At 42.8% G+C, this 25,267-nt stretch overlaps 1 protein-coding gene across 1 annotated transcript in view; it reads left to right on the forward strand.

Moving 5' to 3' along the window:
• LOC146058637 (transient receptor potential cation channel subfamily M member 2-like) overlaps positions 1 to 25,267 on the forward strand; it is a 262,847-nt gene that overhangs the window by 232,186 nt on the left and 5,394 nt on the right. Inside the window, exons 24-25 of the mRNA XM_083170910.1 lie at positions 2,358 to 2,439; positions 6,954 to 7,017. Coding sequence (XP_083027036.1) covers positions 2,358 to 2,439; positions 6,954 to 7,017 — 146 coding nt within the window. The remainder of the gene's footprint in view (positions 1 to 2,357; positions 2,440 to 6,953; positions 7,018 to 25,267) is intronic.

Below are 25,267 nucleotides of genomic sequence, written 5' to 3' on the forward strand. Positions count from 1 at the left end.
TGTGACCGCCCGTCACTCACAAGCAGAATATACAAATTACTGACCTGTGTTACAGACCCTATGTGCGTGTAACGGTATCTTTAAAACAGGATCACAATCTTCAACAATGGTTCGACACCCCGTATTCAATCATAAAACATCACTCGTCTGGTGGAACAACACTCACCTCAATGTGAGGCCCTATATGCATAGAGCAGTTTCTTTAAATCGGTCCTGATAAGGAAATTTCTCACATCCAGGATGCTCCGTATAAAAAGTATTTTATTCCACACGATATACAGGTAAAACAGACGAATAAAAAATAGATTAAAAAACAAATACACACATTGATGTGTGAGACCACACTACACTCTCTCCCTGCATCCGGAACAGGGTGAGATGAGTTGCTAGGTGGAAATTAAGCAAAAAGGTCTCACCATCAAATGTGCCCCCTTCTCCTCACCAACGCGTTTCGGGCTCAAGCTGCAGCCCTTTTTCAAGGTGTGAGGGGTCTCTAATGTGGAGTGGTATTTATACCAGTCTCCCAAATAATCATGACATAGTCCAAATTAAAAGCTGGGGTGGAGTGAGGGGATGGTACCATTACATCACAACACCTAAATACCTTTCTAATACAGTGTTTCATACTCACTACGCTTCTAAAAATAAAACATGCATATGATCCTGAAAAAAAGACACATATAAATAGCAGACACGCATAAAACAATCTCCAATACATAAACTCCCCTTCCGGGGTTAACTCCGTTTTTTCCGGAGCACTTGTAATGCACCTGTATAGTCATTAGTGCTGGCGTCGCGTCACTTCCGGTACCGCGATCGCTACTTCCGGTATTCGGGAGCAACAACTTGCTTGGTCATATGGTTCCATGCTGCCTTAGTGGACGCACACATCCTGCTTCCGCATGTTGAACCGCTGGCTTCCTGTTCTTGGAACGCAGCTGCTGGCTCTATTCATTTAGTGTATTGCGGCCGCCATTTTGTGTGAGGGATTTCCATAGGAATCAATGTTAACGTTTTTTGTCCTCTCATTCAGTACTACCATACTGTAGCCTCATGCGAAGAATCTCACCAGTAAGACAGGACAAAACAACATAAAAGGAGATATTAATATACAGCACCTCATAAAAAACACTTAATTTCGAATCCTACATTAAGCCCATTAGGTTCAATAGTTTTATGAGAATAGATTTTCCTCATCTCAGTGCAGGCAAGGCGTTTTTCTCTATCATTAACCCTCCAATTCTCCTTAATGATATTTATACCACAAAACGATAATAAATGCTCTGTATTGCAATTGTGTACATTTTTGAAATGCATGGAAACATTATGCGTCTCTGTGCCTTTCTTGATGTTTCTCACATGCTCAGCCATACGAGTTTTTAACATTCTTATGGTCTTACCAATGTATTGTTTATGGCATGTGCACTCTATAATGTAAATACAGAATTTACTGTGGCAAGTAATAAAATCGTCAATGGTGTGCCATTCATTAGTTTGCACCGATTTGTACTGGTTTATAACCCTGCTGTCACTTTTGCATACTCTGCACATTGAGCAGGTGCCACACCTAAAAAAACCTTTAGATTTTATGGGGTTTAAGGGGGACGGTGTGTTGATGGCACTTGTTACCAATAGATTTTTTAAATTATTAGCCCTCCTGTAAATAACATGGGGATTTTCATCAATGAATTGGCCCCCAATCTGCCCCCCCTGCAGTGCACATGGTTTTGTCCATCTAAGAAGGAATCTGTCAGAGTGAACTAGAATAAGGCCCTATGACACCTGCACCAACCCACTTATATTCCCAGACCTAGAATTAATTTATTATGGGTTTCTCACCTTACTCTAGGATAGGGGCGGTACTGGTTTTGTTTTTCTTTGGAATTTGGGGTTTTGCTTGTGGCAGCCACAGTTCCACCACCATTAGAACCTACACAGCCATGTACAGAAGGAATAGATGGGTAATTAGACTGCGGGTGGATTTTCTGTTCTAGGTTAGGTTGATAACTTGGAGGCTTCATATAAAGACATTCCTCAGAACGTTGTACTGTTCTGCGTCTGGAAGCAGCACTATGACTGTGATGGGTGGTCAGTCACTAGAGGTCCCAGCTGGGCCTCGCTTGGGTTCTTGGCCTATGAAATTGATAAGAGAGGCTCTCTGTGGGGGAAGGAGATGGAGCAGATCCTGTGGACCCCGAGGGTGCCGGTGAAAACATTTTTTGCATGACATCTTGTGGCCAGGGGCTGCCCATGCCAACGCTAGAAGTAGTGATCTGCTCATACTGTTATTCTGTTGCTCTTTTCCTTATGCTGATTTCTTAGGATACAATGTTTCCATTTCTCCCCCCCCCCTGCAGAGTGTCTGCAATGCTGCATCTGTTAGAGAAAGGCGCTGAGGGCCACCATCTGGAGGGGCGTCTGGCCGTGCTGGAGGCTCAGGTGAGACAACGCTCCTGCCTTTCATAGCCTGTTCTTCTCTGGTGCTTTCCTGAGGTTAATATAAGAGTATCTGAGTGTTCCATCTAGAGACAATACCATCAGCAATGAGACAACAGCAGTTTGATGCCATAAGATGCAAAATCGCGCATATGGGTCCTAAAAACCTAAAAACTGAGGGGGTATCCAATTACTCCCTGTAAAAACATGGGGAGTGAAAAAGGGATTTTTGGGGGGTTTCCAGAAGTTTTGTCAATGTTTTTATCATGCTGTCCCATTGGATCGCCCAATATAAAGCCTGTGTGTATTCTCTGACTGCAGCCACCTGTCCACAGAGGAAGGTAAAACAAATCCCCGATAAACCTCAGCATGAGCCGACTGAATGGGGCAAATCCAAGACCCACCTGGGGTCATCTGTTATCAATGTTTCCTTTCTGTTCTCATTCCTCTCCCAAACCTCCCAACAATCGGAACCTGCCGCACCAAATCTGGATGCGGCTGGCCTCGGGTGGGTAAGAATGTTAGATCATATGCAGTGATCCCGGCCTCCACCAACACTGTCCAGTTATCGGGGCTCTTCTGCTGTTGGGGTTATGCTGTCCCTTCCAGTTCCAACAGACGTCCCAACCCTGAGAAGCGCTTACAGTCCCTGGGGTCCCTGTGCTTTTTTACCTCCTATTCTAACTGCTATTATCCCCCCCCCCACACACTTTTTGTACCAACAATGTGATAAATCTGTGAGAGGGGAGGGTTAGAGTCAGGCTATGGGTGGGAGTTTTTTAGGGTTATCTTAGCCAGTTGGGGTGTCAGTATTCTGGCCACCGGCATCCTGACCCCTTTACCCAATCCTGTTTCCATATCTCTCAATGGGTCCCACCATTCCACACAAAAAAACATATAACTTACAGAAATTGATTTCCTCAGACCTTTGGAGATTCGTGATTGACTCCAAGGAAAATCCTTTTACAAAATCCTAGGGAGTGAAAATAATGAGGTCTAACAAGTTGTTACTCATGTGGACCCAGGCCTTTAACAACACACCTGACTCATTACTTTCACCCAGGGGCCATGGAGGTCAATATCAATGTTCTACCCAGAAAGGCAGGATCCAGCCCCGTGTTCAAACTACTGTGACTTCCAAAGTCTATTCTCAATCCGGGTATAAAATGATAATGAAGCTGATTGCGAAGTGACTTAACGTCTGGATCGCTGAACTCATTCATCCTATCTTAGCTTTGAAGTCTTATATGATCTTCCAGTCCAATGAAGCCAAAGGGCATTGGCTGTTTGGGTTGGAGCTTTATTGTGGCGCTGTAGAAGCAAGTGGCCTTTTGTGATGTGTGTTATGTCTGCAGTGTACCACATTGTGCTAGCCACTCGGCTTGGGTGAGGACAAATGGGATTCTTCTGACCCCTTTAAAATCAGGACTGTCTTCTCTCTCCCCTCATCTTTGTCTTTATTTATGGAGACCCTTGTTATTTCGGGCCAATCACAGGCTGGGGATGGGGATTCATGGATGCCAGGGGCGGAGCTATGCTCCATTTCCTGGCACCTTGCAAAAAAAAAAAATCCTTTATTCTGTGCCAGCGATGAAGGGGAATAATTTGGTTCTCTCCCATTGATGGGAAAATCATTCTACATAGGACATAAACCATTGATGATTGAAAAACATCGATGGTCGATGCCTATCACTACCACTGACTATCACTGATCTTTTCATCTAAAAATCCTCCCAATGCTTCAGGTGTGATCTTAAGGAGCAGAGGGCTTTAAGGTCTAGTTCAACATTATAAAGATGAATCCTGTACTTTCCTGAAGGTGTTTTATCTCCTTATTCATATCCACAAAGTTATCTGATGGCCCAAATCTGAGACTAAGATTTTTATGCACAATGATTATGCCGCTCACTTCGTTTGCATAGTACTGTACCTTGGGTGACCAAACCCTCTTCATAGCAGTGGGTTCACATTGAGACGGCTGCCCTGCCCAGGACTCTGGATCCCTGTAACCCTACACTGTGCCCAAACTGGTTTCCTAGAGTAACCTTAAAACCATGACCTCATTCTCCTACCCCCCAATCCAACTCACAGGGGTAAATTTACACGTATTCATACCCCTTTGATGTAATTAGCTAGTTTACTATCAACCAAATTTGGCTGATTTGCCCTATTTACTGTATATACAGTATGGCAAGCTCTGCTGAAATCTGGTGTATAAATCAATACACCAACGATAGATCTCGACCATAAGTTCTATGGTGATCGGCTCATTTACAATTATTCGTACTCCTGAATTCTGCCGGTAATTCAGCAGAAAAGACGACTGGAAAATGATCCTCATTTTCCAGGCATATTTGGCTGAAGTATGCACAGATCAGTCATTTCAGTCAGATCAGTCATTTCAGATCAGTCATGTCAGATCAGTCAGATCAGTCATGTCAGTCATGTCAGATCAGTCAATTCAGTCAGATCAGTCATGTCAGATCATTCAGATCAGTCATATCAGTCAGATCAGTCATGTCAGATCATTCAGATCAGTCATATTAGTCAGATCAGTCATGTCAGGTCATTCAGATCAGTCATATCAGTCAGATCAGTGCAGGCTTCTCTGTGAAAAAAAATAGAAAAATAAGTAAAAAATGGCATGGGGTTTCCCCACTTGCATAACCAGCCCGGGCTCATTGAGCCAATCTTGATTGCATCAATACAGGGGGGGGGTCAAATGGAATACCCCTTTATTTCTATAATTAGCACCAGACTCTTGGCCCGGTCCTTGTTTCCAAAAATACATTTGACAAAAGGAGTAGGGGTCCCCCTTTGTTTTGGAAAAAAGCACTGGGCTCAAACAACTAGCGATGTCATGGCACAGCCAGGGGACACTTTTTACATAAGGTCTCCCGGCCAAAGCATGATCACTCTGGCTGGTCAGCATGGGCTGGGTCGCTGGGGTAATGGTGACCCCCCAATAAAAGAATCTGTCCCTGGCATCCTTGGGCTGTGGATGCCGGACTGATCAAAATAAATAAAATGTTAAAATAGATATTGGGTTCTGTAGTCAAACCACAAGGCCAACAAGCCTCCCCCATATTTTGTGACTTGGAGACCCAGCATACAGGGCATTAATGGGCCCACTGGGACTTGAAGTCCTACTGGAGAACCAATACCCCACAAACATACACACACCTACAACAATAAAACTTAAATACATACTGCATACATTGATTACCTATAGGTCCCCAGCAGGGCCGTCCTCTTGTAGAGTAGAATCCATATCAGTACCTGTGAATAAAAATCATACTCACCATCCCATCCGGTGAAGATTGCATCCTCTTTGGTCCATATAGCATACATGGATCCAAGAAAACAAACTGAATACCCGGCTGCAGTGGACTGAGGAGCTGCAAATGTGTTGAAACTTGCAGCCCCTCCAAGAAAATGAGAAAGCAATAGAGACCCCAAATCTCTGGGTGATCCTCCAGTCTGGATCCCAACGAAAGAGACCCCAAATCTCTGGGTAATCCTCCAACCTCGATCCCAAGCAAAAAAGAGACCCCCAATCTCTCTGTGATCCTCCAACCTTGATCGCAAGCAGTAGAGAACTCCAACCTGGATCCCAAGCAATAGAGAACTCTAAACTCTCTGTGATCCTTCAACCTCGATCCCAAGCAAAAGAGGCACCCAATCTCTCTGTGATCCTCCAACCTTGATCCTAAGCAATAGAGAACTCCAACCTGGACCCCAAGCAGTAGAGACCTCTAACCTCTCTGTGATCCTCCAAACTGGATCTCAAGCAATAGAGACCCCCAACCTTTCTGTGATCTGCCAACCTCGATCCCAAGCAAAAGAGACCCCCAATCTCTCTGTGATCCTCCAACCTTGATCCTAAGCAATAGAGAACTCCAACCTGGACCCCAAGCAGTAGAGACCTCTAACCTCTCTGTGATCCTCCAAACTGGATCCCAAGCAATAGAGACCCCCAACCTCTCTGTGATCCTCCAACCTGGATCCCAAGCAATAGAGACCTCCAACCTGGATCCCAAGCAAGAGAGACACCCAACCTCTCGGTGATCCTTCAATCTGGATCCCAAGCAATAGAGACCTCCAATCTCTGGGTACTCCTTCAGCCTGGATCCCAAGCAAGAGAGACCCCGAACCTCTTGGTGATCCTCCAAAATGGATCCCAAGCAATAGACACCCAAAATCTCTGGGTGATCCTCCATCCTGGATCTCAATCCAATCTGAATCTCAAGCAACAGAGACCCCCAATCTCTCTACAATCAAATAATCTAGACTGTTAGATCCATAGTACAGGGTTTGGGATTAGAGACTCAATATTCTATGATTTGTACTGTGCTACAGAACATGATAGCAATTCCTACATAAATCTACAGTATATAATAAAGTCACAGATATAAGGTCTTTGGAGTTGGTGTAGTTCCATCTACAACAGGACGCAACAGCTCTGGTAGTATATCCCGGTCTCCTGCCTAATAATGACTTTGTGTTCTCTATGACAGATGGAACATGTCTCCTGGAATATGTCTGTGCTTTCTGAGAATGGTGACAGCAACAAAACTTCAGGTAAGAAAGGTGTATAATACGTAGTGTAAGGAGAGACGGGCGGGTGTATAATACGTAGTGTAAGGAGAGACGGGCGGGTGTATAATATGTAGTGTAAGGAGAGACGGGCGGGTGTATAATACATAGTGTAAAGAGAGATGGGCGGGTGTATAATATGTAGTGTAAGGAGAGACGGGCGGGTGTATAATACGTAGTGTAAGGAGAGACGGGCGGGTGTATAATACGTAGTGTAAGGAGAGACGGGCGGGTGTATAATACGTAGTGTAAGGAGAGATGGGCAGGTGTATAATACGTAGTGTAAGGAGAGATGGGCGGGTGTATAATACGTAGTGTAAGGAGAGACGGGCGGGTGTATAATACGTAGTGTAAGGAGAGACGGGTGGGTGTATAATACGTAGTGTAAGGAGAGACGGGCGGGTGTATAATACGTAGTGTAAGGAGAGATGGGCGGGTGTATAATACGTAGTGTAAGGAGAGACGGGCGGGTGCATAATACGTAGTGTAAGGAGAGATGGGCGGGTGTATAATACGTAGTGTAAGGAGAGACGGGCGGGTGCATAATACGTAGTGTAAGGAGAGATGGGCGGGTGTATAATACGTAGTGTAAGGAGAGACGGGCGGGTGCATAATACGTAGTGTAAGGAGAGACAGGCGGGGTGTATAATACGTAGTGTAAGGAGATACGGGCGGGTGTATAATACGTAGTGTAAGGAGAGACAGGCGGGTGAATAATACGTAGTGTAAGGAGAGATGGGCGGGTGTATAATACGTAGTGTAAGGAGAGACGGGCGGGTGCATAATACGTAGTGTAAGGAGAGACAGGCGGGGTGTATAATACGTAGTGTAAGGAGAGACGGGCGGGTGTATAATACGTAGTGTAAGGAGAGACAGGCGGGTGTATAATACGTAGTGTAAGGAGAGATGGGCGGGTGTATAATACGTAGTGTAAGGAGAGACGGGCGGGTGTATAATACATAGATTAAGGAGAGACGGGTGGGTGTATAATATGTAGTGTTAGGAGAGACGGGCGGGTGTATAATATGTAGTGTAAGGAGAGACGGGCGGGTGTATAATACGTAGTGTAAGGAGAGACAGGAGGGTGTATAATACGTAGTGTAAGGAGAGACGGGCGGGTGTATAATATGTAGTGTAAGGAGAGACGGGCGGGTGTATAATACGTAGTGTAAGGAGAGACGGGCGGGTGTATAATACGTAGTGTAAGGAGAGACGGGCGGGTGTATAATACGTAGTGTAAGGAGAGACAGGCGGGTGTATAATACGTAGTGTAAGGAGAGACGGGCGGGTGTATAATATGTAGTGTAAGGAGAGACGGGCGGGTGTATAATACATAGTGTAAGGAGAGACGGGCGGGTGTATAATATGTAGTGTAAGGAGAGACGGGCGGGTGTATAATACGTAGTGTAAGGAGAGACGGGCGGTTGTATAATATGTAGTGTAAGGAGAGACGGGCGGGTGTATAATACGTAGTGTAAGGAGAGACGGGCGGGTGTATAATACGTAGTGTAAGGAGAGACGGGCGGGTGCATAATACGTAGTGTAAGGAGAGACAGGCAGGTGCATAATACGTAGTAGAAAAAAGGTGATATCCAAGAGAGGATATCGAAAAAGTCTCCCGGGTGGGGCACAGCCTTCTTTAATAATGTAGTATCAGTTAAGATTAAACTTTATTTATGCTAAAATGATCCAGTAAGTGGATCAAAAATAACAGACATGAGACAAAGACATACAGATAACATATATAAATATTTTCAATGAGAAAAGTAGTGAAATATAATGTTTGTAAACGTCTGAAAATAGAAGCTGGAAGGCCTCTGTGTTTTAAATATAGGGGTAAATTTCAATGTATTCCCAAATTTTTCAGACAAAAAACACACACGCCTTCAATGACCAGAAGAGGTCTTCACGTAGATAAATATCAATAAATAATTATATCAGAAAAAGTGCTCCCTGTCAAACAACACAATATTTCCTGTATTAGTCAAAAATAAAGGGTATGGCTATTAGTAGGCACTATTCGGTCATAGTACAATGTTAGGACGATAGGTTTAGAATAGAAATGAAGTATCTGAGCTGTTAGTACTCGCAAAGTGGCTGCTGCCTGTGCATATGGCGGGTGACAGATAAGTGCACAGTTGAGCGGACCCTGCGAGCGTCACAGGTACAAGATTTTAGGAAAAGAGGGTTTCTGCTGTTTCCAGGGGTGACCAAACTGGCTCTGTTATACAAAGACAGCGCAGAGTCAGATGTTGGGTCCCCAGGGAATGAGAGAACCCTGATTCAAAAGATAACAAGTAAAGAGAGCACATTCACTTTAATCCTTGGTCTATGCTGCTATCCACTGTGTACGTGAATAAACGTAGTGAACAGTGGATGAGCGATACACCCTGGTGATGAAGTGCAGAAGGAAGTGTAGATAGCACTATGGTATTTGGGGTCCACTGGCTTGTGACAATACCGTGCAAAGGTGGTAGTCTCAGAAGAAAATAGAAGGTCAAAATAACAATACCTATTATGAGGATAAGTTGCCTAGATTTTATAATACCCTAGAGAGAGGCAGGGTGGTAGTCTCAACACAGGGTAGAGGCTGAGAAACAATATCTATCGTCCAATCTTATAGGGATAACTTGCCTAGGTTCAATAATCCCCTAAAGAGAGATGGAGCTGGTATCTAGTACTATGATGTATACTATAAAGTATATATATATAAATCCCAATTCTGACAGGAGAAAAACATCAAACAGGATTTCACCTATAGGATGGAGGATCAGGTTTTAGTAATGCAATTAGTAATCACCAATTATTTAGGATGTTTGCATATCCTTATACTTTGTAAGGTAGATAAAATCACATTAGCCCTCCATAACTTTAGATAGCAATGAATATACAATAGTGTTACAGCAATATCAGTGCCCTTGAGGGCTGTTTGAACTCACGGACACCACCTCCAAGGTGTGTTGCTCGGGAGATCGTCCTGAATCCCACAGTGTGTGTGCTCTGGTGCAGCGACGGCTAGTCACTATGTTGGCGATAGCGGAGGTCCGCAGTCAGAGTCTGTGGACTGGCTTGTAGATAGGGAGAGGTGACCTGTGCGCTGGAAGATATATTTGCCGGCTATGCGGTGTTCAGCAAGCCGGCGATGTCTTCTAAACCTAAGCGGGTCCAGTCCATAAAATCACACACAGGTTGTTCTGTTCCTGGGTAAAATTCAATTCGTTAGGTGGAATATCTAACACTCGCAGCAAGATGCTGCCGGCAAAAGAGAAAACCTGTCTGTTAAGAGGATAGGTGCAGTCGGTCTCAGACCGCTGTGCGCTGGAGGATGTAGTGACCGGCTGTGTGATATTAACAAGCCAGCTGTGGCTCTTGAAGCCTCGATGGGTCCAGTCCGTGGGCTCACAGAGAGGTAATGCCGTTCATAGATAGGAAGCAGTAAATGGGTGATACGTCTGTAGTTAGCAGCCGGGTGCTGCCTGCAGTGACAAATCCTGTCAGTTAAGGGATAGCTGTAGCGGGTCTCAGACCATGGTAGCCGGTTGTAAATTGTGGGAATGCTTCTGAGAGTCCGCTATGCATGCGTTCCATAGGCTGACAGGCTAGCAGGATAGTTGTGCCGTTTGAGTAGTGGAGCACAGTTAAGAAGACGTGAGGCGTGCAGGGTCCCGCTTGTGCACAGCGGAGACCTGACATCCGAGACGTACGTTTCACTTAGAAGCTTTCTCAATCGGAGTACAGGTGTGCTCTGCCGCTCATTATTTGAATGATATTTGACCAATCCCTAATGGGGGCAGGTAGAGTGGGAGGGATTATGTAATGATTGACATATGATACGCAATGGGACTGACAACGTGTTAAAGGATAAAATAAAGGAATGAAGAGGTGGAAAGACTCATAAAATAAAATGAAATGGGAGATATCACAGCAATGATATAAACTATTATTTTTATTGTTATTATTATTATTATTGGAAATCTGTGGTCCAGAACAATAAAAATAAGTTAATATTACTTATAATTATGTATGATTAGATATGTGATTAAGAAACTTAAGAAATAATGTAATTGCTCTGAAGGAGATAAAAGAAGTAGGAATGAAAAAATATCTAAGAAGGATACAGTTATGAAAAAGAGGGGATAATGAGAAAAAGGGGAGAGATAATATTATGAAGCAAATTATTTTAAAATAGATAATGAAGGTAGTAACTGAAATGAAACTATAATATGGGATTACTGATCCAGAAAGACTCCATAATTTATAAATTCATTTAAACCCATGGGGGTCACTGAGTTGAGTCTGAACGTCCAGTTACTTTCTTTTTTCAGCAATTCCCTGGTGACGTCACCACCTCGGATGCCCAGATGGAGTTGTTCTAATCCAAAAGCCTTCAAATTTTTGGGGGATCCTCCATGATATTTATGGAAGTGGCGTGCCACTGAAGTTAGCTTTTTGAATTTTTTGAGATCAGAGGCCGCATTGCGAATGTTGCCCACATGTTCAAGTACTCTCTGTTTAAAGGGGCGTGTGGTCATGCCCACGTACCTCAGGCTACATTGGCATTCCAGGCAGTAAACTAAGTTCTTGGTCTCGCAGTTAAAGTAACCAGAGATTTGGATCTGTTTGTTGGACCTATCCATCACCTGTGATCTCCTATCCAGGAAGTCACAGGCCTTACAGTGGCCACAAGGGTAGGTACCAGTGGCCTTTGAAGGTGTGGATTTTCTTGTTTTCGAAAAATGACTTTGTACGAGTGTGTCGCGGAGATTCGGTGCTCTACGCCAACTACAATCCGGTCGTTCTCCTAGCGCTTCTCTAAGGGTGTTATCATTTCGGAGAATGGGCCAATGTTTGGAGAGAATATTTTGAAGTTCCCTCCATTCATTGCAAAAATTGCTGATGAAACGTATCGGCTGTTGGAGTGTCTTGGTCCTGTTCTGTGGAAAGATTAGAGTTTGTCTGTCCAGCATACGGGCATGGTGTCTGGCATTTTTAATGCATCTCTTACTGTACCCCCTATTGAGCAAGCGATTAGTCAATTCTTGACTCATACTGTCATAAGTCTGAATGTCAGTGCAATTCCTGCGAAGTCGCAGGAATTCTCCCTTCGGTAGATTTTTAATAGTGGGAGGGAAGTGGGAGCTCTGATGATGGAGCAGACTGTTGGTAGAAGTCTGTTTTCTGTACAGTTCGGTCTTGAGTGCTCCATCCTCATCCTTATACAGAGTGAGATCCAGAAAAGTCGCTTTCTGTTGGCTATATTCATAGGTAAGTTTGATGTTAAGGGTGTTTGTATTGAGTATATCAATAAAAGCTCTTAAATCATCCAAACCACCATGCCAAAGCATGAGGATGTCGTCAATGTATCTATACCAGCCTATAATGAGGTCGGTATAGATATCATTGGCATCACAGAAAACACACTCCCTTTCCCAAGACCCGAGGAACAAATTGGCATATGTGGGCGCACAGGCCGCGCCCATCGCCGTTCCCCGGGTCTGAAGGAAAAATGAGTCATTGAAGGTGAAATAGTTCTTGCCAAGAACAAAGCCAAGAAGGTCCAACAAAAAAGTGTGGAAGTCATCCTGGCCCTCTGTTTCCAAGAAGGTTTGTACTGCACGTAGCCCGTCCTGGTGTCGGATACTAGTGTATAAGGACTCGACGTCCATGGTGACAATGTAGTCTTCTGCAGCCAGAAAAACTCCATCAATTTTCCGAAGTACGTCAGCTGTATCCTGGAGGTATGACGGTAAGCTGTAGACATGATGTCTGAGATATTTATCAATAAATTTACTGGCAGGTTCCAGGAGGCCACCAATGCCCGAGACTATAGGTCTCCCCGGAGGTTTGGTAAGGTGTTTGTGTACCTTGGGCAGAAGGTAAAAGGTGGGTACTTTGGGGTGGTGGATCTGCAGAAAGGTAGTTTCTTTGTCCGTGATGGTGCCCAGTTGATTGTATTGGCGTAAGATTCTATTATATATTTCAAGGAAATCATTGGTGGGGTTGCAGAATAGCCTCTTATAGCAGGTTTTGTCCAGGAGTTGTTTATTGGCCTCTTCAAGATATAACTCCATAGGCCAGATGACGATATTACCGCCCTTATCCGAGGGCTTCAGGATAACATCCTCCCATCCATTGATCTCCTTTAGGGCTATCCTTTCATCACGGTTAAGATTGTCTTTCATTATTGGACAATGCAAATTTTTGGATTTCTCCAAATTATCCATATCCCTTCCCACCATGTCCATGAAGACTTTGACGTTTGGACTAATATTGTCCTGAGGCATGAAGTTGGATTTCTTTTTGCATAGGTCTTGTCGTCTGGTCTTCGGGGGACAGGTGGTGGAACTACCTGATGCCAGTTCCTGTAGTGTCTCAATAGCTTCCAGTTCCTCAGTTGACAGTGTCGTCTCTGTTGATTCTGTAGTGATTGTGTCAATAGGATTGTTATACAGTTTGTGCAGTAAAAGTTTCCTTCCAAACATCTTAAGGTCTTTTTCCCATTGAAATCGATTGAAAGAATTTATGGGAGAGAAAGATAGTCCCTTTGCAAGTAGGGATTTATGAGCATCGTTTAGATGATGTTCTGAAAGGTTGATAATTCTCAGACTATCTTCGGCCGAATTTATGGGCGTTGAAAGCGTGGCGATTGGCGAGATGGCATCTCTGTTCTCCACTGACGTGGGTCCCGTCCTCTTCTTCTTCCCCCTCCGCGTTCGTTTGTAGGTTTTCGATATCTGCCTCTGGTTGTCCCAGGGCCTATCTCTAAAAAAGACATTGCGTTTCTGATGGATACATTCTGTGTATCCTCTATATCGGACATTTCAGCCTCTGAGGAGCTGTATTGTGAATTATAGGTTTTTTCTTTAGTTCTGTCCGTACGTCTCCATTTAAAGATCTGACCCGTGGCGTAGTCGCGTTTGTCCCTGAGAAATTTGGAGCGTTTACGCTCAATAATCATTTTCTCATAGTTGAAAAGGTCTTCCTTATTTTTGGCGAAAGTTTTTTGAAAATTTTCGTCCTTCTCCCAGGGTTCTAGGGTTTTACTCAATTTGGAGATTTCTTTGTCACATTCTTCTAACATTAGTAAATTGTGTTTAGAAAGAATGGACATGAGGTCTGAGGAACACTTTAATAAACATGCTTCCCATTCAGTTTTTAAATTCGGTGTTATGAACTCAAAAGTGGGGAATATCTTTGGTCGTAGTCCTCTAGGGACTAATTTTTGTTTTAAATAATTTTCTGTAGTTGTCAGATCCCAATTGGTGCGTATCTGTTTCTGTAGTATCAAATTGAGTTTGCGAAGATCTTCCTCCCACGAGGTTTGATGAGTATAATCCTCGATGGAGGTTGGGAAAATGTTGTTCATGTCATCTGTAGGTCTTTTTAAGGAGATTAATTCATCTTTTAGGTTGAATGCCATGTTTGATGAGTCTAGAATATGAAAAAATTGAGGCGTCCAATGCGTGAGTAACAAATTAGATTGGTCCGTGCAACCTTAGGTGGCCTGGAAAACCGGAATAAAGACACCGGTGTGAAATAGTTGCGAAAAAAGGGGAAAAGGGGAAATGGGATAAGGCCAAGGGCACTGGGCTAATTTGATTATTGGTTAGAAGGTTTTCTCCAATCAACACAGTAAATAAATAAATAACGTTATACAGTTGTGGAGGTGCTCCCAGGGAGTAGGATAAATGCAATAGAAAAAAGGTGATATCCAAGAGAGGATATCGAAAAAGTCTCCCGGGTGGGGCACAGCCTTCTTTAATAATGTAGTATCAGTTAAGATTAAACTTTATTTATGCTAAAATGATCCAGTAAGTGGATCAAAAATAACAGACATGAGACAAAGACATACAGATAACATATATAAATATTTTCAATGAGAAAAGTAGTGAAATATAATGTTTGTAAACGTCTGAAAATAGAAGCTGGAAGGCCTCTGTGTTTTAAATATAGGGGTAAATTTCAATGTATTCCCAAATTTTTCAGACAAAAAACACACACGCCTTCAATGACCAGAAGAGGTCTTCACGTAGATAAATATCAATAAATAATTATATCAGAAAAAGTGCTCCCTGTCAAACAACACAATATTTCCTGTATTAGTCAAAAATAAAGGGTATGGCTATTAGTAGGCACTATTCGGTCATAGTACAATGTTAGGACGATAGGTTTAGAATAGAAATGAAGTATCTGAGCTGTTAGTACTCGCAAAGTGGCTGCTGCCTGTGCATATGGCGGGTGACAGATAAGTGCACAGTTGAGCGGACCCTGCGAGCGTCACAGGTACAAGATTTTAGGAAAAGAGGGTTTCTGCTGTTTCCAGGGGTGACCAAACTGGCTCTGTTATACAAAGACAGCGCAGAGTCAGATGTTGGGTCCCCAGGGAATGAGAGAACCCTGATTCAAAAGATAACAAGTAAAGAGAGCACATTCACTTTAATCCTTGGTCTATGCTGCTATCCACTGTGTACGTGAATAAACGTAGTGAACAGTGGATGAGCGATACACCCTGGTGATGAAGTGCAGAAGGAAGTGTAGATAGCACTATGGTATTTGGGGTCCACTGGCTTGTGACAATACCGTGCAAAGGTGGTAGTCTCAGAAGAAAATAGAAGGTCAAAATAACAATACCTATTATGAGGATAAGTTGCCTAGATTTTATAATACCCTAGAGAGAGGCAGGGTGGTAGTCTCAACACAGGGTAGAGGCTGAGAAACAATATCTATCGTCCAATCTTATAGGGATAACTTGCCTAGGTTCAATAATCCCCTAAAGAGAGATGGAGCTGGTATCTAGTACTATGATGTATACTATAAAGTATATATATATAAATCCCAATTCTGACAGGAGAAAAACATCAAACAGGATTTCACCTATAGGATGGAGGATCAGGTTTTAGTAATGCAATTAGTAATCACCAATTATTTAGGATGTTTGCATATCCTTATACTTTGTAAGGTAGATAAAATCACATTAGCCCTCCATAACTTTAGATATTTTTTTTTCATAACTGTATCCTTCTTAGATATTTTTTCATTCCTACTTCTTTTATCTCCTTCAGAGCAATTACATTATTTCTTAAGTTTCTTAATCACATATCTAATCATACATAATTATAAGTAATATTAACTTATTTTTATTGTTCTGGACCACAGATTTCCAATAATAATAATAATAACAATAAAAATAATAGTTTATATCATTGCTGTGATATCTCCCATTTCATTTTATTTTATGAGTCTTTCCACCTCTTCATTCCTTTATTTTATCCTTTAACACGTTGTCAGTCCCATTGCGTATCATATGTCAATCATTACATAATCCCTCCCACTCTACCTGCCCCCATTAGGGATTGGTCAAATATCATTCAAATAATGAGCGGCAGAGCACACCTGTACTCCGATTGAGAAAGCTTCTAAGTGAAACGTACGTCTCGGATGTCAGGTCTCCGCTGTGCACAAGCGGGACCCTGCACGCCTCACGTCTTCTTAACTGTGCTCCACTACTCAAACGGCACAACTATCCTGCTAGCCTGTCAGCCTATGGAACGCATGCATAGCGGACTCTCAGAAGCATTCCCACAATTTACAACCGGCTACCATGGTCTGAGACCCGCTACAGCTATCCCTTAACTGACAGGATTTGTCACTGCAGGCAGCACCCGGCTGCTAACTACAGACGTATCACCCATTTACTGCTTCCTATCTATGAACGGCATTACCTCTCTGTGAGCCCACGGACTGGACCCATCGAGGCTTCAAGAGCCACAGCTGGCTTGTTAATATCACACAGCCGGTCACTACATCCTCCAGCGCACAGCGGTCTGAGACCGACTGCACCTATCCTCTTAACAGACAGGTTTTCTCTTTTGCCGGCAGCATCTTGCTGCGAGTGTTAGATATTCCACCTAACGAATTGAATTTTACCCAGGAACAGAACAACCTGTGTGTGATTTTATGGACTGGACCCGCTTAGGTTTAGAAGACATCGCCGGCTTGCTGAACACCGCATAGCCGGCAAATATATCTTCCAGCGCACAGGTCACCTCTCCCTATCTACAAGCCAGTCCACAGACTCTGACTGCGGACCTCCGCTATCGCCAACATAGTGACTAGCCGTCGCTGCACCAGAGCACACACACTGTGGGATTCAGGACGATCTCCCGAGCAACACACCTTGGAGGTGGTGTCCGTGAGTTCAAACAGCCCTCAAGGGCACTGATATTGCTGTAACACTATTGTATATTCATTGCTATCTAAAGTTATGGAGGGCTAATGTGATTTTATCTACCTTACAAAGTATAAGGATATGCAAACATCCTAAATAATTGGTGATTACTAATTGCATTACTAAAACCTGATCCTCCATCCTATAGGTGAAATCCTGTTTGATGTTTTTCTCCTGTCAGAATTGGGATTTATATATATATACTTTATAGTATACATCATAGTACTAGATACCAGCTCCATCTCTCTTTAGGGGATTATTGAACCTAGGCAAGTTATCCCTATAAGATTGGACGATAGATATTGTTTCTCAGCCTCTACCCTGTGTTGAGACTACCACCCTGCCTCTCTCTAGGGTATTATAAAATCTAGGCAACTTATCCTCATAATAGGTATTGTTATTTTGACCTTCTATTTTCTTCTGAGACTACCACCTTTGCACGGTATTGTCACAAGCCAGTGGACCCCAAATACCATAGTGCTATCTACACTTCCTTCTGCACTTCATCACCAGGGTGTATCGCTCATCCACTGTTCACTACGTTTATTCACGTACACAGTGGATAGCAGCATAGACCAAGGATTAAAGTGAATGTGCTCTCTTTACTTGTTATCTTTTGAATCAGGGTTCTCTCATTCCCTGGGGACCCAACATCTGACTCTGCGCTGTCTTTGTATAACAGAGCCAGTTTGGTCACCCCTGGAAACAGCAGAAACCCTCTTTTCCTAAAATCTTGTACCTGTGACGCTCGCAGGGTCCGCTCAACTGTGCACTTATCTGTCACCCGCCATATGCACAGGCAGCAGCCACTTTGCGAGTACTAACAGCTCAGATACTTCATTTCTATTCTAAACCTATCGTCCTAACATTGTACTATGACCGAATAGTGCCTACTAATAGCCATACCCTTTATTTTTGACTAATACAGGAAATATTGTGTTGTTTGACAGGGAGCACTTTTTCTGATATAATTATTTATTGATATTTATCTACGTGAAGACCTCTTCTGGTCATTGAAGGCGTGTGTGTTTTTTGTCTGAAAAATTTGGGAATACATTGAAATTTACCCCTATATTTAAAACACAGAGGCCTTCCAGCTTCTATTTTCAGACGTTTACAAACATTATATTTCACTACTTTTCTCATTGAAAATATTTATATATGTTATCTGTATGTCTTTGTCTCATGTCTGTTATTTTTGATCCACTTACTGGATCATTTTAGCATAAATAAAGTTTAATCTTAACTGATACTACATTATTAAAGAAGGCTGTGCCCCACCCGGGAGACTTTTTCGATATCCTCTCTTGGATATCACCTTTTTTCTATTGCATTTATCCTACTCCCTGGGAGCACCTCCACAACTGTATAACGTTATTTATTTATTTACTGTGTTGATTGGAGAAAACCTTCTAACCAATAATCAAATTAGCCCAGTGCCCTTGGCCTTATCCCATTTCCCCTTTTCCCCTTTTTTCGCAACTATTTCACACCGGTGTCTTTATTCCGGTTTTCCAGGCCACCTAAGGTTGCACGGACCAATCTAATTTGTTACTCACGCATTGGACGCCTCAATTTTTTCATATTCTAGACTCATCAAACATGGCATTCAACCTAAAAGATGAATTAATCTCCTTAAAAAGACCTACAGATGACATGAACAACATTTTCCCAACCTCCATCGAGGATTATACTCATCAAACCTCGTGGGAGGAAGATCTTCGCAAACTCAATTTGATACTACAGAAACAGATACGCACCAATTGGGATCTGACAACTACAGAAAATTATTTAAAACAAAAATTAGTCCCTAGAGGACTACGACCAAAGATATTCCCCACTTTTGAGTTCATAACACCGAATTTAAAAACTGAATGGGAAGCATGTTTATTAAAGTGTTCCTCAGACCTCATGTCCATTCTTTCTAAACACAATTTACTAATGTTAGAAGAATGTGACAAAGAAATCTCCAAATTGAGTAAAACCCTAGAACCCTGGGAGAAGGACGAAAATTTTCAAAAAACTTTCGCCAAAAATAAGGAAGACCTTTTCAACTATGAGAAAATGATTATTGAGCGTAAACGCTCCAAATTTCTCAGGGACAAACGCGACTACGCCACGGGTCAGATCTTTAAATGGAGACGTACGGACAGAACTAAAGAAAAAACCTATAATTCACAATACAGCTCCTCAGAGGCTGAAATGTCCGATATAGAGGATACACAGAATGTATCCATCAGAAACGCAATGTCTTTTTTAGAGATAGGCCCTGGGACAACCAGAGGCAGATATCGAAAACCTACAAACGAACGCGGAGGGGGAAGAAGAAGAGGACGGGACCCACGTCAGTGGAGAACAGAGATGCCATCTCGCCAATCGCCACGCTTTCAACGCCCATAAATTCGGCCGAAGATAGTCTGAGAATTATCAACCTTTCAGAACATCATCTAAACGATGCTCATAAATCCCTACTTGCAAAGGGACTATCTTTCTCTCCCATAAATTCTTTCAATCGATTTCAATGGGAAAAAGACCTTAAGATGTTTGGAAGGAAACTTTTACTGCACAAACTGTATAACAATCCTATTGACACAATCACTACAGAATCAACAGAGACGACACTGTCAACTGAGGAACTGGAAGCTATTGAGACACTACAGGAAATGGCATCAGGTAGTTCCACCACCTGTCCCCCGAAGACCAGACGACAAGACCTATGCAAAAAGAAATCCAACTTCATGCCTCAGGACAATATTAGTCCAAACGTCAAAGTCTTCATGGACATGGTGGGAAGGGATATGGATAATTTGGAGAAATCCAAAAATTTGCATTGTCCAATAATGAAAGACAATCTTAACCGTGATGAAAGGATAGCCCTAAAGGAGATCAATGGATGGGAGGATGTTATCCTGAAGCCCTCGGATAAGGGCGGTAATATCGTCATCTGGCCTATGGAGTTATATCTTGAAGAGGCCAATAAACAACTCCTGGACAAAACCTGCTATAAGAGGCTATTCTGCAACCCCACCAATGATTTCCTTGAAATATATAATAGAATCTTACGCCAATACAATCAACTGGGCACCATCACGGACAAAGAAACTACCTTTCTGCAGATCCACCACCCCAAAGTACCCACCTTTTACCTTCTGCCCAAGGTACACAAACACCTTACCAAACCTCCGGGGAGACCTATAGTCTCGGGCATTGGTGGCCTCCTGGAACCTGCCAGTAAATTTATTGATAAATATCTCAGACATCATGTCTACAGCTTACCGTCATACCTCCAGGATACAGCTGACGTACTTCGGAAAATTGATGGAGTTTTTCTGGCTGCAGAAGACTACATTGTCACCATGGACGTCGAGTCCTTATACACTAGTATCCGACACCAGGACGGGCTACGTGCAGTACAAACCTTCTTGGAAACAGAGGGCCAGGATGACTTCCACACTTTTTTGTTGGACCTTCTTGGCTTTGTTCTTGGCAAGAACTATTTCACCTTCAATGACTCATTTTTCCTTCAGACCCGGGGAACGGCGATGGGCGCGGCCTGTGCGCCCACATATGCCAATTTGTTCCTCGGGTCTTGGGAAAGGGAGTGTGTTTTCTGTGATGCCAATGATATCTATACCGACCTCATTATAGGCTGGTATAGATACATTGACGACATCCTCATGCTTTGGCATGGTGGTTTGGATGATTTAAGAGCTTTTATTGATATACTCAATACAAACACCCTTAACATCAAACTTACCTATGAATATAGCCAACAGAAAGCGACTTTTCTGGATCTCACTCTGTATAAGGATGAGGATGGAGCACTCAAGACCGAACTGTACAGAAAACAGACTTCTACCAACAGTCTGCTCCATCATCAGAGCTCCCACTTCCCTCCCACTATTAAAAATCTACCGAAGGGAGAATTCCTGCGACTTCGCAGGAATTGCACTGACATTCAGACTTATGACAGTATGAGTCAAGAATTGACTAATCGCTTGCTCAATAGGGGGTACAGTAAGAGATGCATTAAAAATGCCAGACACCATGCCCGTATGCTGGACAGACAAACTCTAATCTTTCCACAGAACAGGACCAAGACACTCCAACAGCCGATACGTTTCATCAGCAATTTTTGCAATGAATGGAGGGAACTTCAAAATATTCTCTCCAAACATTGGCCCATTCTCCGAAATGATAACACCCTTAGAGAAGCGCTAGGAGAACGACCGGATTGTAGTTGGCGTAGAGCACCGAATCTCCGCGACACACTCGTACAAAGTCATTTTTCGAAAACAAGAAAATCCACACCTTCAAAGGCCACTGGTACCTACCCTTGTGGCCACTGTAAGGCCTGTGACTTCCTGGATAGGAGATCACAGGTGATGGATAGGTCCAACAAACAGATCCAAATCTCTGGTTACTTTAACTGCGAGACCAAGAACTTAGTTTACTGCCTGGAATGCCAATGTAGCCTGAGGTACGTGGGCATGACCACACGCCCCTTTAAACAGAGAGTACTTGAACATGTGGGCAACATTCGCAATGCGGCCTCTGATCTCAAAAAATTCAAAAAGCTAACTTCAGTGGCACGCCACTTCCATAAATATCATGGAGGATCCCCCAAAAATTTGAAGGCTTTTGGATTAGAACAACTCCATCTGGGCATCCGAGGTGGTGACGTCACCAGGGAATTGCTGAAAAAAGAAAGTAACTGGACGTTCAGACTCAACTCAGTGACCCCCATGGGTTTAAATGAATTTATAAATTATGGAGTCTTTCTGGATCAGTAATCCCATATTATAGTTTCATTTCAGTTACTACCTTCATTATCTATTTTAAAATAATTTGCTTCATAATATTATCTCTCCCCTTTTTCTCATTATCCCCTCTTTTTCATAACTGTATCCTTCTTAGATATTTTTTCATTCCTACTTCTTTTATCTCCTTCAGAGCAATTACATTATTTCTTAAGTTTCTTAATCACATATCTAATCATACATAATTATAAGTAATATTAACTTATTTTTATTGTTCTGGACCACAGATTTCCAATAATAATAATAATAACAATAAAAATAATAGTTTATATCATTGCTGTGATATCTCCCATTTCATTTTATTTTATGAGTCTTTCCACCTCTTCATTCCTTTATTTTATCCTTTAACACGTTGTCAGTCCCATTGCGTATCATATGTCAATCATTACATAATCCCTCCCACTCTACCTGCCCCCATTAGGGATTGGTCAAATATCATTCAAATAATGAGCGGCAGAGCACACCTGTACTCCGATTGAGAAAGCTTCTAAGTGAAACGTACGTCTCGGATGTCAGGTCTCCGCTGTGCACAAGCGGGACCCTGCACGCCTCACGTCTTCTTAACTGTGCTCCACTACTCAAACGGCACAACTATCCTGCTAGCCTGTCAGCCTATGGAACGCATGCATAGCGGACTCTCAGAAGCATTCCCACAATTTACAACCGGCTACCATGGTCTGAGACCCGCTACAGCTATCCCTTAACTGACAGGATTTGTCACTGCAGGCAGCACCCGGCTGCTAACTACAGACGTATCACCCATTTACTGCTTCCTATCTATGAACGGCATTACCTCTCTGTGAGCCCACGGACTGGACCCATCGAGGCTTCAAGAGCCACAGCTGGCTTGTTAATATCACACAGCCGGTCACTACATCCTCCAGCGCACAGCGGTCTGAGACCGACTGCACCTATCCTCTTAACAGACAGGTTTTCTCTTTTGCCGGCAGCATCTTGCTGCGAGTGTTAGATATTCCACCTAACGAATTGAATTTTACCCAGGAACAGAACAACCTGTGTGTGATTTTATGGACTGGACCCGCTTAGGTTTAGAAGACATCGCCGGCTTGCTGAACACCGCATAGCCGGCAAATATATCTTCCAGCGCACAGGTCACCTCTCCCTATCTACAAGCCAGTCCACAGACTCTGACTGCGGACCTCCGCTATCGCCAACATAGTGACTAGCCGTCGCTGCACCAGAGCACACACACTGTGGGATTCAGGACGATCTCCCGAGCAACACACCTTGGAGGTGGTGTCCGTGAGTTCAAACAGCCCTCAAGGGCACTGATATTGCTGTAACACTATTGTATATTCATTGCTATCTAAAGTTATGGAGGGCTAATGTGATTTTATCTACCTTACAAAGTATAAGGATATGCAAACATCCTAAATAATTGGTGATTACTAATTGCATTACTAAAACCTGATCCTCCATCCTATAGGTGAAATCCTGTTTGATGTTTTTCTCCTGTCAGAATTGGGATTTATATATATATACTTTATAGTATACATCATAGTACTAGATACCAGCTCCATCTCTCTTTAGGGGATTATTGAACCTAGGCAAGTTATCCCTATAAGATTGGACGATAGATATTGTTTCTCAGCCTCTACCCTGTGTTGAGACTACCACCCTGCCTCTCTCTAGGGTATTATAAAATCTAGGCAACTTATCCTCATAATAGGTATTGTTATTTTGACCTTCTATTTTCTTCTGAGACTACCACCTTTGCACGGTATTGTCACAAGCCAGTGGACCCCAAATACCATAGTGCTATCTACACTTCCTTCTGCACTTCATCACCAGGGTGTATCGCTCATCCACTGTTCACTACGTTTATTCACGTACACAGTGGATAGCAGCATAGACCAAGGATTAAAGTGAATGTGCTCTCTTTACTTGTTATCTTTTGAATCAGGGTTCTCTCATTCCCTGGGGACCCAACATCTGACTCTGCGCTGTCTTTGTATAACAGAGCCAGTTTGGTCACCCCTGGAAACAGCAGAAACCCTCTTTTCCTAAAATCTTGTACCTGTGACGCTCGCAGGGTCCGCTCAACTGTGCACTTATCTGTCACCCGCCATATGCACAGGCAGCAGCCACTTTGCGAGTACTAACAGCTCAGATACTTCATTTCTATTCTAAACCTATCGTCCTAACATTGTACTATGACCGAATAGTGCCTACTAATAGCCATACCCTTTATTTTTGACTAATACAGGAAATATTGTGTTGTTTGACAGGGAGCACTTTTTCTGATATAATTATTTATTGATATTTATCTACGTGAAGACCTCTTCTGGTCATTGAAGGCGTGTGTGTTTTTTGTCTGAAAAATTTGGGAATACATTGAAATTTACCCCTATATTTAAAACACAGAGGCCTTCCAGCTTCTATTTTCAGACGTTTACAAACATTATATTTCACTACTTTTCTCATTGAAAATATTTATATATGTTATCTGTATGTCTTTGTCTCATGTCTGTTATTTTTGATCCACTTACTGGATCATTTTAGCATAAATAAAGTTTAATCTTAACTGATACTACATTATTAAAGAAGGCTGTGCCCCACCCGGGAGACTTTTTCGATATCCTCTCTTGGATATCACCTTTTTTCTATTGCATTTATCCTACTCCCTGGGAGCACCTCCACAACTGTATAACGTTATTTATTTATTTACTGTGTTGATTGGAGAAAACCTTCTAACCAATAATCAAATTAGCCCAGTGCCCTTGGCCTTATCCCATTTCCCCTTTTCCCCTTTTTTCGCATAATACGTAGTGTAAGGAGAGACGGGCGGGTGTATAATACGTAGTGTAAGGAGAGACGGGCGGGTGTATAATACGTAGTGTAAGGAGAGACAGGCGGGTGTATAATACGTAGTGTAAGGAGAGACGGGCGGGTGTATAATACGTAGTGTAAGGAGAGAGGGGCAGGTGTATAATACGTAGTGTAAGGAGAGAGGGGCAGGTGTATAATACGTAGTGTAAGGAGAGATGGGCGGGTGTATAATACGTAGTGTAAGGAGAGACGGGCGGGTGTATAATATGTAGTGTAAGGAGAGACGGGCGGGTGTATAATATGTAGTGTAAGGAGAGACGGGCGGGTGTATAATATGTAGTGTAAGGAGAGACGGGCGGGTGTATAATACGTAGTGTTAGGAGAGACGGGCGGGTGT

The sequence above is a fragment of the Crinia signifera genome, chromosome 2, assembly GCF_055691185.1.
Source record: "Crinia signifera chromosome 2, ASM5569118v1, whole genome shotgun sequence".
Classification (NCBI taxonomy): domain Eukaryota; kingdom Metazoa; phylum Chordata; class Amphibia; order Anura; family Myobatrachidae; genus Crinia; species Crinia signifera.